Here is a 15,939-nt window from a genome sequence, read left to right on the forward strand (position 1 = left end):
TCCTGCTCGCCCCCTTCCCCCTCAAGGGAGGGGGTGAGCACGACACTCCACACCAGGGAGAAAGCCTTGCATTACTGTGTGGAGTTACAGACAGAAGAACAGGAAGTGAGGATTTCTCAGAAGAAATAAGGACATTTAAAAGCAAAATGGAAGGATGAGGTAAGTGAAGGAGGACTGCACTAAGGTAAAAAAAGCTATTTAGGGGAAAAAGTAGTTTGCCTCATCCATGTAACCTAATATATTGTGCTGGAGAGCTTGTGCTTTTGAAAAACAACAGACTTGCTGGCTGGATTACCAGATGAAAATAAAAGAAAGCCTAAAAAAGAAAATACCGCCATTACATGTGGAAATAGGTAAGCTGCAATATAATAAATGTTTGCTTATGGGTTTAACTACTTGCCGCCCGCCAATGACAGATTGACGGCGGCAAAGTGGTTGTAGAATCCTGACTGGACGTCATATGACGTCCTCAGGATTCTGAGCCGCTGCGCGCCCCCGGGGGCGCGCATCCCGGCGATCGTTGTTGCAGGGTGTGAGTCTGACACCCCGCAACACCGATCTAGGTAAAGTGTCTCTCACGGAGACACTTTACCACGTGATCAGCCATGTCCAATCACGATGTAAACAGCAAAAGCCGGTAATCGGCTTTTCCTCACTCGCATCTGTCAGACGCAAGTAGAGGAGAGCCGATCGGCTACTCCTCTGACAGAGGGGGTTTGTGCTGATCGATTATCAGCACAGCCCCCCCCTGAGGATGCCCACTGGACCACCAGGGATGCCCACTGGACCACCAGGGATTTAAATCAAAGGTATGCCACCCTAGACCACCAGGGATGACACATAATGGATGCCAATCAGTGCCACAATGGATGCCAATCAGTGCCCTCAATGGGCATCACTGATTGGCAGGCATTGTTTGGCACTGATTGGCATCCATTAGTACAACACATTAGTTAGTGCCCATCTATGCCCATCCATGCCGCCTATCAGTGCCCATCCATGCCGCCTATCAGTGCCCATACGTGTCGCCTATCCCTGCCCATCCGTGCCGCCTATCCCTGCCCATCCGTGCCGCCTATCCGTGCCGCCCATCAGTGCCCATCCGTGCCGCCCATCAGTGCCGCATATTGGTGCCCATCATCAGTGCCACCTCATCGGTGCCCATCAGTGCCACCTTATCAGTGCCAGTTAGTGCAGTACCATCAGTGCCCATTAGTGAAGGAGAAAACGTACTTATTTACAATGTTTTATAACGGAAACAAAAAAAAAATTCTAAATTTTCGTCATTTTTTTTTAAAAAATTGCAGAAAATAAAAATCCCAGGGGTGATCAAATACCACCAAAAGAAAGCTCTATTTGTGGGTACAAACCGGTAAAAATTTAGTTTGGGTACAGTGTAGCATGACCGCACAATTGTAATTTAAAATGCAACAGCACTGAAAGCTGAAAATTGGTCTGGGCAGGAAGGTGTATAAGTGCCCTGTATGGAAGTGGTTAATACCGCTTTACTACACAGGAACAGAATAACAAATCCTAGGTACACACTTACCTGCCTGTCGCACAGGAAACTCCACCTGATCAGACACAATGATTTGTAGCAGAGTGGGAGCAAAGCTGATGATCTTGTAGGACTGGAGAGAAGAGAAAAACATTGGATCCACATCAGGAAATGTCTGACATTCTATTATATGTGAAGGATATCCTCTCTGTGCAAATCTTAAAGCGGAACATTACCCATAACAATTTGATGCAAAATAATGTTTTTTAGCGAGGAACATACATTCTACATTTATAATTATGCTACCAAAAAAGTGTGCGCTGTAAATTGCCTCCAGCATTGCTCCTGTTTCTTCTTGCTGGAGGCTGCCGCTTGACTGAAGCCCAGAGCCCTAAACAGCAGGAAATCAGAAAACGGAACTAAACCCATCAATTTAACGGTTTAAAAAAACAGTTACATTCCTGGAATGCCAGGATTGCCAACTGTCACATTTGCTCGTGTCCTCAACCAAACTGCCAAATCACATGTGAAGCGCAAAGGCAGTTACAGATCAAACAGAAGCGGTTTCCTTGGCTGTAAAGAAGAGGATTTAAAAGGGTTGTAAACCCTCCTGTTTTTTCCCCTTAGACCCCTTTCACACTGGGGCGTTTTTCGAGCGAAGCCTCATCTGCAATCCCAATGTCCTGGTAAAGCACCGCTAAGACCCTAACGTTTTAGGGCGTTTTTGCAGTGCCTCAGTGTGAAAGGGTAAGGCGTTTTTACAGCGCTTTTTAATTTATTTCAATGGAGAGGGGCGTTTTTGGAGCGTTTTTTCAGCGCCCAAAAGCTGCTCCAAAGATGCTGCTTGCAGGATTCAGTGTGAAAGGGTCCATTGAGATGCATGGAGAGCGTTTTATGAGCGCTATTTTTAACGCTAAAAGGCTGTAAAAATGCTTCAGTGTGAAAGGGGTCTAAATGCAACTTCTGGCAGTGGCCGGCCCCCCATTTTACTTACCTGAGCCCCGTATTTTCCTCAGTGGAGAAGCTCTCTCCCTCTCTGCACGGGGTCCCTGCTCTTGATTGGATAGATTAATAGCAGCGCAGCCATTGGCTCCCACTGCTGTCAATGAAATCCAATGACGCGGGCGCCGGCCGAGTATGGCATTAGTGTCTATGGATGGCGAATCCGCAAGGTAACCCCCCCTGGGGGAGCGCTTCTCCTAGGGGGTTATCTGATGTGAGGAGGAGCTGCGAGAGCCGCCGTGGGACCCCAGAAGAGGAGGATCGGGGCCACTCTGTGCAAATCGATTTGCACAGTGGAGGCAAGTATGACATGTTTGATATTTTAAGAAAATAAAACACAAAGCCTTACAATCACTTTAATTCCACTTTAGGGCCCGAATCTTCAGCAGATTGGCCTCTACAAACTCAGCAGTAAGGATGAGCTCCAGCGTGTTCGCATGGTACACGTACAGAGCCCGCCAGGAAGTCTGCACGGCGATGCGCTAATCACAGCCAGGGAGACATTCTCCTGATGCTCGGCTGCAGAGATCAGGAAACGTCGCCCTGGCTGTGATTAGCGCAGCGCCGTGCAGACTCCCTGGCGGGCTCTGCACGTGTACCATGCGAACACGCTGGAGCTCATCCTTACTCAGCAGTGCCTAAAAATGGAGAGCAACTGAGCATGTGCAGAGCAGGGTGAGACATTGGGGATTATTTACTAATGACAAATTTACTTTGCACTTGGAAGTGCAGTCGCTTTAGATCTGAGGGGAAGATCTGAAATGAGAGGAAGCTCTGCTGATTTTATCATCCAATCATGTGCAAGCAAAAATTCAGTTTTTTATTCTCCTTGCATGTCCCCCTCAGATCTACAGCGACTGCACTTCCAAGTGCACTTGTAGGGCAAAGTGGAGTTGCCTTTAGTAAAAAAAAAAACCCTATGTATTTTAAGCAGTATACTTATTTTTTAAATGTTTTACATATATCTGCAAAAAGGACCAGCCTGAAGTCATCTAGCAGGACCGAATTTTCTGATTGAAGTTCCACTTTAGGCTGGGTTCACACTTATGCAAATTTCTCTGCATGACAGGAGATTGTGACCGGCTCTCTATAGAGTCGGTTCACACATCACCAGAGCGGATTGCACAAGGGTCTCGTGCGTCTATCGCTCTGTTTCAGGGCCAGAATTCAGGCAAAAATTTGGGTCCGGTTCGTCCCTAAAACGGAGAACAGGAACACACCGGACCCCTGCTATCAGCTGCATCCGTATTGGGTGTGAACCCTGCCTTAACCACTTCCCGCCCGGTCCATAGGGGATTTACGTCCGGGAAGTGGTTCTGAAATCCTGACTGGACGTCCTGCATGATTTCATGGGGCGCGCAGCGTGGCGATCGGTGATGTGGGGTGTCAGTCTGACACCCTGCATCTCCAATCTCGGTAAAGAGCCTCCGGTGGAGGCTCTTCACCACGTGATCAGCCGTGTCCAATCACGGCTGATCACCATGTAAACAGGAAGAGCCGTTGATGGCTCTTCCTCACTCGCGTCTAACAGACGCGAGTAGAGGAGAGCCGATCGGCGGCTCTCCTGACAGGAGGGGTTCACGCTGATTGTTTATCAGCGCAGCCCCCCTCGGATCGCCACATGGACCACCAGGGAAAAGCAAAAAAAAAAAAAAAAGGGGGACAAAAAAAAATAAAGTCAGTGGAAAAAAAAAGGAGCAGTAAAAAAGATGCCAATCAGTGCCCACAAATGGGCACTGACTGGCAACATGGATAAATCAGTGCTGCCCCACAGTGTCCATCAGTGCCACCCCACAGTGTCCATCAGTGCCACCCCACAGTGCCCATCTGTGCCACCCATAAGTATCCATCAGTGCCACCCATGAGTGCCCATCTGTGCAGCCTACGAGTGCCCAGTGCCGCCCATGAGTGCCCATCAGTGCCGCCTATGTGTGCCCATCAGTGCCGCATACCAGCGCCGCCAATCAGTGCCACCTCATCTGTGCCCATCAGTACTACCTCATCGATGTCCATCAGTGCCATCTCATTGGTGCCCATCAGTGCCGCCATATCAGTGCCCGTAATTGAAAGAGAAAACGTACTTATTTACAAAAAAAATTACATAAAAAAATAAAAACGTAATATTTTTCCAAAATTTTCAGTCTTTTTTTAGTTGTTGCGCAAAAAAAAAAAAAATCGCAGAGGTGATCAAATACCACCAAAAGAAAGCTCTATTTGTGGGGAAAAAAGGACGCCAATTTTGTTTGGGCACAGTGTAGCATGACCGCGCAATTGCCATTCAAAGTGTGACAGCGCTGAAAGCTGAAAATTGGCTTGGGCGGGAAGGTGTGTAAGTGCCTGGTATGGAAGTGGTTAAAGTGGATGTAAACCCAAAAAATACATTTTTTTTTTTGATGTCACAATGTAGAGAATAAGATTTCCTATCATCTGTGCCCAGTCTTGTATATTCTCATGGCTGTTGCATTTTCTCATGGCACTGAACTGTGACTCACCCCATATTTTGAAAACATTTAATCAAAACACAGGGGAGGGGATGTGAATTGCGCACTTTTTTTCAGAAGCAAGGACTTTATCTGCAACTCTGTTGTATTTCACTGAACAATACAAGAGGATTGCTCAGAGCTGGATTAACTCTGTGTGGTAAGACTGGGCACAGATGATAGGAAATCTTATACTCTACATTGTGACATCAAAAAAAAAATTGGGGATTTACATCCACTTTAATCATTCCATCATTTCTACATCTATGAATCTGGAGAAGCCATATCTGCCCTCTATAGATAAAGGTTCTGCATCTTATCGAGAAGTGTATATTCTGGGCGTGATTCGGGGGGCGCAGATTTGTGCACCCCTTCCTTACCCTATATGTACACATGCCTATAAAGCCATAGGGAGATACAAGGGGATTTACACACCAAGGTAATTGTATCTATCGCCCCGAGTCCTTCCATATCTGGCAATAAGCATCACTCTCTCTAAAGCCACAGAAGACTATCACTGACAATAACTTACCCCCACCCTTACACTGTCACTGGGGGGGGGGGGGATAATGTGCCCTCCTTTTCCCTATAAGCCCCAGGGGGGCAGAATGATGTAGGACTACCATGTATGCTTTACACTGCCACTCCTGGGCTGAGGGAAGGAGAGAATTATGTACCCCTTATACTCCCTCCCTTATCCTGTCTCCGTTGGTGTGAGGGGCAAGGATGATGTACCTTTTCTTTACCCCCTAAGCAAGGAAGAATAAGGTGCCCCTCCTCTACACTATCACCCCTGGGTGTGATTGGGGGTGCAGATGTGTGCACCCCTCCCTTACCTTATCACCCCTAAGGGGGCAGAATGAAGTTCTCCTACCACTACTACCCCTAAAGGCGGGGGGGGGGTAATAATGTACCCTCTTCCTTGCACTATTGCCCCTGTGGGGGGAGAAGAACAATGTACCCTTCCATTTATACTTTAACTCCTGGCAAAGAAGTATGATGTACAACTCCCCAACACTATTACCCCTAGGGAGGTGAGGGGGCAGAATGATGTAGCCCCTCCCTAACATTATTACCCCTAGGGAGGTGAGGGGGCAGAATGATGTAGCCCCTCCCTAACACTATTACCCCTAGGGTGGTAAAGATGGTGTATCCCTCCCTTATACTATTATCCCTGGATGAGGGACAGTACCTCCTGGGGAGAAGAATACTCTCTACCCCAATACTCCTGGGGGAGGGGCCAGAATAATGTACTACTATCTCTAGCATAGAAGAATGATGTACCCCTTCCCTTACCCTATTACCCCTGGAAAAGGAGGAGTGGGGGGTGGCAAAATGTTGTACCCCTCCCTAATACTGTCCCCCCTAGGGGGGTGGTGATCGAGGTACCCCTCCCTTATCTTATTAACCCTTTTGGGGCACAATGATGTACACTATCTCCCTGGGGATGAGGACAATGATTTACCCCACCCCCAATACTATTACCCCTGGGGGTAAGAATGATGTAACCCTCCACAACACTATTATGCAAGCAGGGGGGGGTGATGTACCCCTTTCTTACACTACTACCCCAGGAGGGTGGTGAAGAATGATGTACTCCTCCCTCACACTACTACCCCTGGTGGGGGGGGGGGTGAAGGATGATGTACCCCTCCCTTACACTACTTCCCCTAGGATGGGTGAAGTATGATGTACCCCTCCCTTACACTACTACCCCTAGGATGGGTGAAGAATGATGTACCCCTCCCTTACACTACTTCCCCTAGGATGGGTGAAGAATGATGTACCCCTCCCTTACACTACTTCCCCTAGGATGGGTGAAGTATGATGTACCCCTCCCTTACACTACTACCCCTAGAATGGGTGAAGTATGATGTACCCCTCCCTTACACTACTACCCCTAGGATGGGTGAAGTATGATGTATTCCTCCCTTACACTACTACCCCTGGAGGGGATGAAGAATGATGTACCCCTCCCTTACACTACTAACCCTAGGATGGGTGAAGTATGATGTACCTCTCCCTTACGCTACTACCCCTAGGATGGGTGAAGAATTATGTACCCCTCCCTTACACTACTTCCCCTAGGATGGGTGAAGAATTATGTACCCCTCCCTTACACTACTACCCCTAGGATGGGTGAAGAATTATGTACCCCTCCCTTACACTACTACCCCTAGGATGGGTGAAGAATGATGTACCCCTCCCTTACACTACTACCCCTAGGATGGGTGAAGAATGATGTACCCCTCCCTTACACTACTACCCCTAGGATGGGTGAAGAATGATGTACCCCTCCCTTACACTACTACCCCTAGGATGGGTGAAGTATGATGTATTCCTCCCTTACACTACTACCCCTGGAGGGGGATGAAGAATGATGTACCCCTCCCTTACACTACTACCCCTAGGATGGGTGAAGAATGATGTACCCCTCCCTTACACTACTACCCCTAGGATGGGTGAAGTGTGATGTACCCCTGCCTTACACTACTACCCCTAGGATGGATGAAGAATGAAGACACTGTTATCCCTGGGTTGGGGGCAGTACCCCTTTACAATATTGCCCCTGGGGGGGCCTAATAAAGTATACTTTTACCCCTTGGGGGCAGAATGCTGCACCCCTCCCTTCCACTGTCATCCCATGTAATAACAGTATTACCCCAGGATGGTGTCAGTAATGTGCCCCCACCTGGTTGAGCTCATTCTCGGCCGCCAGCCTCATCTTGGGGTCTATGGTCCCCCGCAGGGCCTGGATGATCCGGTTCGGATCCATTGCTGAGAGAATCAGAGCTGATCACTCGGCTCAACAACAGATGCCGGGCATCAAGATGTCACTTTACGGCCGGACTCCTCACACTGCTGTCGCAAACTATCGCGCCGTACGGAACCATTAGCTGCTGCAGGCGGCCATACTGTACGGAGGAGCATGCGCAGTACGAGCCAGTGAAGCCAGAACGGGGTGCGGGAGGGTTGGTTTTGTTCAGAATGAGGTCACTGTACGGAGCAGAATGTCAACAGAAACATTTGTGACATTGTCAGTGTGTGCGGAATACTTTCATTCTGTGATACAAAGTATAACATTAAAGGGGGAGAAGAATTTTGCTGACAGTGTTTTCATTTCTGTCTGTGACTAAAGTGGAACATTACCCATAACAACTTTGTTCTTTAGCGAGGAACATCCAGCCTGGGTTCACGGATGTGGTGCGAATTCGCAGCAAACCGCATCTAAATCTAAACCCGCCCATGTGAACCGATTGTGGAGTGTATGTTAAAGGGGGGTTCACCCAAAAAAAAAATTTTTAACAATAAAAAAAAAATGTATTTCATTGCCCTACATTCCGTATTTTCACCGCCGCTTCCGGGTATGTAATCTGCGGGACTGGGCGTTCCTAATTGATTGACATCCTTCCGACCGGTGCATACAGCGCGTCACGGGTTGCCGAAAGAAGCCGGACTGCGAGTCAGCTCTATACGGCGACTGCGCACCGACGTTCGGCTTCTTTCGGCAACTCGTGACGCGCTGTAAACAACTCATTCCCCTATTCTGCCTAGTGACACTGTCACTGATGACCTTCCCCGTGATCGTTCCCCGTCATCAGTGACGTGTCACGTGTAGCCACGCCCCCAAACAGTTAGAATCACTTCTTAGGGAACCCTTAACCCCTGCAGCGCCACCTAGTGGTTAACCCCTTCACTACCAATGTCATTTTTACAGTAACCAGTGTATTTTTATAGCACCGTTCGCTGTAAAAATTACAATGGTCCCAAAATGGTGATAAAAGTGTCCGATGTGTCCGCCATAATGTTGCAGTCACAATAAAAATCGCTGATCGCCGCCATAACTAATAAAAAAAATATTAATAAAAATGCCATAAAACAGTCCCCTAATTTGTAGAAGCTATAACTTTTGCGCAAACCAATTAATAAACGCTTATTGCGTTTTTTTTACCGAAAATATGTAGAAGAATATGTTTTGGACTAAACTGTGAAAAAAAATGTTTTTTATATATTTTTGGGGGATATTTATTATAGCAAAAAGTCAAAAATATAGAAATTGCACTGAAAGTGCACTTGGAAGTGCAGTCGCTGTAAATCTGAGGGGTAGATATGAAATGAGGGGAAGATATAAAATGAGGGGAAGCTCTGCTGATTTTATCATCTAATCATGTGCAAGCTAAAATGCTGTTTTTTATTTTCCTTGCATGTCCCCCTCGGATCTACAGCGACTGCACTTCCAAGTGCACTTTAGTGCACTTTCAAGTGCAAAGCAGGAACCAAAATTGTCTCTGGACAGCCGCACCGTGTCGTTAACAATGTATTGACACCCCCGCAACGGTTCGCAGAGGGCGGGCAGTGTGGACAGCCGCACTCTGAACAAATTTTAGCCTTTATTAAAAGAAGGACAGCACTACAAGTCACAGCAAAACCAAATAAAAACCCGACCTCTGACGCGTTTCGCACTGAAACTAGTGCTTAGTCATCAGCTATGACTTAGCACTAGTTTCAATGCGAAACGCGTCAGCAGTCGGGTTTTTATTTCATTTTGCTGTGACTTGTAGTGCTGTCCTTCTTTTAAAAAAGGCTACAATTTGTTCAGAGTGCGGCTGTCCACACTGCCCGCCCTCTGCGAACCGTTGCAGGTGTCAATACATTGTTAACAACACCCCCAAATTGGTTTGCACATGAATCAGATCGCAAGGGTGAGAACATTATTTACGTGCAAATCCAATGCGAGTTCAGCCATACAACTTTATGGCTGAACTCGCACTGCCTAGACATTGCATGGGATCGGCACCTGCGGTGCGGGTGTAAATCAAATGCGATGTCTGAGATAGCACATGTGTGAACCCAGGCTGGATTCACTCCTATGCAATTTTAGTGCTTTTTGCAGATTTGCACTACAGTCCACTTAACATGGTTTCCTATGGAACGCGTTCTGTAGTGAAAATCTGCAAAATGCAAAAAAATGCAAAGGTGTGAATCTAGCCTTAGGCTCCATTCACACGAATGCGTTTTTTGATGCATTTTGCAGAAATACAGGGAAATGTTTTAACATGGCTTCCTATGTAACATGTTCACATCAATGTTATTTTGTGCCTCTGCGTTTTTGGAAAGGCTCGGGGACTTTTTTTCCTGCAAAAAGCAGTGTTTTGCCTGTAATAGAATTCAATGGACCCACATCCAAAACACAAGTACCGCGTTTTTACCGTGATGTTGCCGCGATTTGCGTTTTTTTAAACCTGTTTGTAGCTGGTTGTTAAAGGAAATGCAAAAAAATGAAAATTGCCGGCTAAAAAAACAAAAAATTAATAAAATATAAAAAAACGCAAAATGCAAATAGCGGTATTAACATGTGTCAAAAAAACGCAGCAAGCACCGTAAAAAGCACTGCAAAAACGCTCCAAAGCAACATGCATAGGTGTGAATCGAGCCTAATAGGTAGATTCAGAGAGATGGCCGCAACTTTAAGGCCCCTTTCACATTGAGGAGTTTTTCAGGCGGTACAGCGCTAAAAATAGCGCTGCTACCCCGCCTGAAAAACTCCTTCACTGCAGACTCAAGGGCGAGGGCTTTCACACTGAGGTGATGCGCTGGCGGGAGACAAAAAAATCTCCTGTCAGCAGCATCTTTGGAGCGGTGAGAGGAGCGGGCGGCGTGTATACCGCTCCTTCACCGCTCCTTCCCATTGAAAACAATGGGAAACCGCGGCAATACCGCCCGCAATGCGCCTCTATAGAGGCGCATTGCGGGCGGTATTAACCCTTTATCGGCCGCTAGCGGGGGTTAATACCGCACCGCTAGCGGCTGATACCCGCGACAATTCCGGCGGTATAGCGCCGCTATTTTTAGCGGCGTTATACCGCCACCGCAGCTCCCGCCCCAGTCTGAAAGGGGCCTTAGGCGGCGTAGCTTATGGCATTTAAGCTACGCCGCCGTAAGTTAGCGAGGCAAGTACATTATTCACAATGTTCTTGCCTGCTAAGTTACGGCGGCGTAGCCTAAAGCGGGCGGGCGTAAGGGCGCCTAATTCAAATTTGTCTGAGGGGGCGTGTTTTATGGTAATGAGGCTTGACCCGACGTGATTGACGTTTTTTTTTAACTGCGCATGCGCCGTGCGCCTACATTTCCCAGTGTGCATTGCGGCTAAGTCCGCCGCACGGGCCTATTGATTTCAACGTGGACGTAAAAGACGTAAATCCCTATTCACGGATGACTTACGCAAACGACGTAAAATTTTCGAATTTAGAAGCGGGAACGGCGGCCATACTTTAACATTACTATTCCAACTATTTGTTGGAATAACTTTAGGCCTCATAAAGCGTTAAGGAAAAAAGCGTAAATGTACTACGGCGGCCGGGCGTACGTTCGTGAATAGGCGTATCTACTGATTTACATATTCTACACCAACCGCAATGGAAGCGCCATCTAGCGGCCAGCCTAAATATTGCAACCTAAGATAGGACGGCGCAAGCCGTCGTATCTTAGATATGTTTAAGCGTATCTCTGTTTGAGAATACACTGAGGCCTGAATCACACCAGTGCGTTGCGTTTTGGAGCTCCGTTGTCTTTGCGAATTTCTCTATAAGGTGTTCTGCAGATCAACTGCGTTTTAGCGGCGGATCAGGTGCGAATTTGGAGACCTGGGAGAGGGGAGGGGGGAAGTGTATTGAGTTGAATGAGACAAACACTGAAGAGAAATGAACACATCTGCAAATTCAGCTGCGTACCCATAGAAGATAATGGGACTGAATTCGCACCTGAGCCGCACCGCAAGACATAAAAACCGCACACGGTTTGGAGGCAATGCGCAGTGCGAATGCATCGCACATATGTGAACCAGCCTCATTGAAAACAATGTATTTTGAAATGTCCTGCAAATTGGATGCGGATTAAGCCGCACTCAATTTGCATAGGTGTGAACCTGGCCTGAAACATAGGTCGGCGCAGATTCTGAGTTAGGTCGGCGTATCTACTGATACGCCGACCTAACTCTACCTGAATCTAGCTATAAGGCCAGATTGAGATTCACACCTATGCAGGTTGCAGTTTGCATATTGCAGGTGTATTTTGCATTTTTTTTAAATACATGCTTTTGATCCATTAAAGACTATGGAACCAAAAGTCCCTGGCCTTTTCCATAAAATGCACAGATGCGAACTACATCCATAGGAAACCATGTTAAATGGACTGTAGTGTGTTTCTGCAAAACTGAAAATGCACTAAAAATGCATAGGTGTGATTTGGGCCTAAAGGGGTCCTGAAAGCTTTGCTGTGACACTGCCAGGAGTCTCCATGTCTGATTGGCAGGTGATTGGTAGAATGTGTGCAGGTGTGGCTAGATTATGAGAAGCCAATTTAAAGGCCTGAGTAGCAATCACCACACCTTAGTGGGTTTTAGGACGAGTTGGGATCGGTGCCTAGTGGAGGTTTACGGTCAGTAATGTCATTTATTTTGCTGTGTTGAGGTGATACTAGGAAATCTGGTGTGAATATGCTTAGGGTTTATTTACCACCTAATTAATGGGTTGCTGTTTGAGCTGGATTAAATGGCAAATTGCAAGTCAGTTCTTTGTACTAAATCTTATGCATGCCCAGTCCTTTAAAATATAACTAAAGGCAATTTTTTTTTGACAGAGTGGGATTGGGACACTTGTCAGCTTTTATTCCTGTCTGTGCCTCCATATGGGAGATTCATCCTCTAGTTGACCTTTTTACTATTATCATTGAAAGTCTTGCCACATTTTGGGTTTTTCCCCCCCAAAAAAGTGAGAGGAAATCTTCCAATGGGGACACTAGTGGTGGCCTGTGAGACAGATAGCCAAAAAAAATAATCCGATGAGTTGTAACCCTCCCTTGCTTTATCCAAAATGGAGAGGAGGAAAAAAAAACTGCCTATAGTTCTACTTTAAAGGGGTGTTCCAGTCATTTGTATGTAACAGTGAGCACACACCAAGCTGGCTGGCAAGAGTTAACTATTACAGAGGTTCTAGAGAAAATGCATAGCTCCCAACTGTCCCTGATTTGGAGCAATGTCACTCTTCCCCCCTCATTTGTCCCTTATTTTGGTCTGATCTAGATTTGTATATAAAATGCACTTTTTCTTTCAAAAAGTGTTTCCCAGTGCTAAACATTTCATCTAAATTCTTAATTGCTGAATTTGTACATTTTAAAAGACACTATAAAGGAATAGTGATTTAGTAAATAAAAGTCTTGTTTCTTTTTATTCCCCTTTAACCACTTCCCGCCAATAGTCAATTGACGTCTGGGAAGTGGTTGTGGAATCCTGACTGGACATCTATTGACATCCTGCAGGATTTCATGCCGGTGCGCCCGTGGGGGCGCGCATCGCGGCGATCGGTAATGCGGCGGAGGCTCTTTACCACGTGATCAGCCGTGTCCAACCACGGCTGATCACGATGTAAACAGGAAGAGCCGTTGATTGGCTCTTTCTCACTCGCGTCTGACAGATGCGAGTAGAGGAGAGCCGATCGGCGGCTCTCCTGACGGGGGGTTCGTGCTGATTGTTTATCAGCGCAGCCCCCCCTCGGATGCTAACACTGGACCACCAGGGAGTGCCCCCCGGTGCTCAATAGAGCAGAAAACACCAATGAAAATTAACACAATCGATGCCAATCAGTGCCCACAAATGGGCACTGACTGGCAAAATGGGCACTGGCTGAAATGATGCCCAGTGCCCGTCGGTGCCGCCTATGAGTGCCCGTCGGTGCCGCCTATGAGTGCCCGTCGGTGCCGCCTATGAGTGCCCGTCGGTGCCGCCTATGGGTGCCCGTCGGTGCCGCCTATGGGTGCCCATCAGTGCCGCCTATGGGTGCCCATCGGTGCCGCCTATGGGTGCCCATCGGTGCCGCTTCATCGGTGCCCATCGGTGCCGCTTCATCGGTGCCCATCGGTGCCGCTTCATCGGTGCCCATCGGTGCCGCTTCATCGGTGCCCATAATTGAAGAAGAAAACTTACTTGTTTACCAAAATAATTTACAGAAAAAAATAAAAACTTATTTTTTTTCAAAAATGACGGTGTTTTTTTAAGAAGTTACGCAAAAAATAAAAATCGCAGAGGTGATCAAATACCACCAAAAGAAATCTCTATTTGTGGGAACAAAATGATAAAAATTTAATTTGGGTACAGTGTTGTATGACCGCGCAATTGTCATTCAAATTGCGACAGTGCTGAAAGCTGAAAATTGGCTTGGGCAGGAAGGTGCGTAAGTGCCTGGTATGGAAGTGGTTAAGGGGGTGTTTTGGGGGGGGGGGTAGGTGTCGCTCATTAATATCTCAAAATGTTGGGAGGTATGGAAAATCTGGTGGTGGTTCTAGAGCAACGTGAAACAGTTGGGGTACTGTTGGCTTGCAAAGCTTTGGTGTGCCCACTGATTGCACTTCATGGTAAGCCTGTGCCTATTTCAAAGGGTTTGTTTGCTAAAAGCAGCTTTTTGCTAGATGTGGACAATTCAACTGCTAAGGCTCCATGCACATTAGCGTTTTTCATAAGCTCAAAAAAAAGCTTTCCAGCTTCTAGTAGCTTCTTGGGAGCGTTTCTGCTGGAAAACTGCCTTAAAAAAAAAAAATAAGTTACCACATTGGACTGGTAAGCAACTTCCTCCCTACTTGCGTCTTCCACTTCTTCCTTCTGCACAAATATTGCTCCTTTGCACACCTCTGCTGGGTTCACTCCTTAGGAACCAACAGTCTTTTTGTTAGATTGGCAGCCCATTACAGTCTAGGAACTCTGTCCCTTTGGAAAAGTAGCACATGTGGAGTAGTGTGGTCAGGTTGTGAGAAATGTCCCACAGGTGTGCATAAACTGTCTTCCTTATGTTCCTTGATGGTATGTCTGTGCAAATTCATCCTCGCTTGCAACTTCTGTCCTGTTTCACCAACATAAGATCCTTTGCCACACCTTTTGCATTGGATAAGGTACACATTACTTTAGGTACAGTTGTATGATCCCATGATATTGAAGGTCCCATTTGTGTGTGTGACACCTTTGGATAGATTGATCTGGTTGCATAATTTGCAGCGTTTTTTATTGCAGGGTTTGCTTCCATTATTAGTGACTTCATAATCAGAGTGAAGTTTCCTGCTGATTAGTTTGTGTCTGAGGTTGGGTGGTTGTCTGAAAGCCAATAATGGGGGTTGTTGGAATATTGCTTTCAGAGTTTCATCCTCTGTAATAATGGGTTGTAAATCTTTGATTATATATTTTTTTTTTTTTTGTCACGCACACAAATGGGACCTTCAATATCATGGGATCATACAACTGTACCTCAAGTAATGTTGTGTACAACAACTCTGATGTTATCTTTATTACCATTGATTTGTATGTGTTCTTTTTTTTTTTTTTTTCCCTTTCCCTCCTGAGATTTTTTTTTTTTTCTTTTTTTTTTTCTTTTGTTTTAACTTTCTGCCAAAAAAATTGTGAATCAGTACTGCTTGGACCTTGAAGGGGTAACACCTCGAAAGCTTGTCCTGAAAAATTGTATGTTGGTGCAAATAAAAAAAGTATCTACAGTACTCAATTTTCCCGAGGCGTCTTTCAGGACAGCACCTTGAGATATGGTGACTCCTCCCACTCCATCAGGAAACACCTTCTTTCCAATCTTTAAAAGGGAGGTCCCTCCTTGTACCATCAGTTTTTGTGTTTCCTCCTCCGGAGGGGGCATCTTTTTAGGAGGGAGTCTGATATCTCAGGGAGCTCCTGAAAGTCGGACTCTTTTTTTGTACTCCTACCTTTCTTTTTTCTTTTGCGATTCGTTGCGGAGACTGTCCGCTCTCCTGTGCCACCCGCGCGGCGGTGAGGGTATTCAGGCTCCTCTTCTCCGTGCTCAGTGGAGCCAGCAAATCTGGGGCCAGGCATTCGATTCCCCGCGTGTGCGCGGGGCGCCGCCATTTTGGCGGAGCCAGGCTCCGGAGACGCGCGTCACTTCCGGCGTGCCG

General features: G+C 46.7%; 2 protein-coding genes across 4 annotated transcripts in view; one reads left to right on the plus strand and one right to left on the minus strand.

Annotated features, from left to right (window-relative positions):
• The window catches only part of IPO8 (importin 8), a 75,776-nt gene extending 67,887 nt beyond the window's left edge, over nt 1-7,889 (minus strand). Inside the window, exons 1-2 of the mRNA XM_040345551.1 lie at nt 7,673-7,889; nt 1,550-1,631 (exon numbers count right to left, since the gene is read on the minus strand). Coding sequence (XP_040201485.1) covers nt 1,550-1,631; nt 7,673-7,756 — 166 coding nt within the window. The 5' untranslated portion in view covers nt 7,757-7,889. The remainder of the gene's footprint in view (nt 1-1,549; nt 1,632-7,672) is intronic.
• A 4,446-nt stretch (nt 7,890-12,335) lies between these two features.
• The window catches only part of CAPRIN2 (caprin family member 2), a 60,747-nt gene continuing 57,143 nt past the window's right edge, over nt 12,336-15,939 (plus strand). For 2 of the 3 annotated variants that reach the window (XM_040345553.1, XM_040345555.1), the window contains exon 1: nt 12,336-12,417. The gene's annotated coding sequence lies outside the window, so the exon portion shown is untranslated. The remainder of the gene's footprint in view (nt 12,418-15,939) is intronic. The other variant, XM_040345554.1, reaches the window with a different exon arrangement.

This window comes from Rana temporaria, chromosome 3 (assembly GCF_905171775.1).
Source record: "Rana temporaria chromosome 3, aRanTem1.1, whole genome shotgun sequence".
Taxonomy (NCBI): domain Eukaryota; kingdom Metazoa; phylum Chordata; class Amphibia; order Anura; family Ranidae; genus Rana; species Rana temporaria.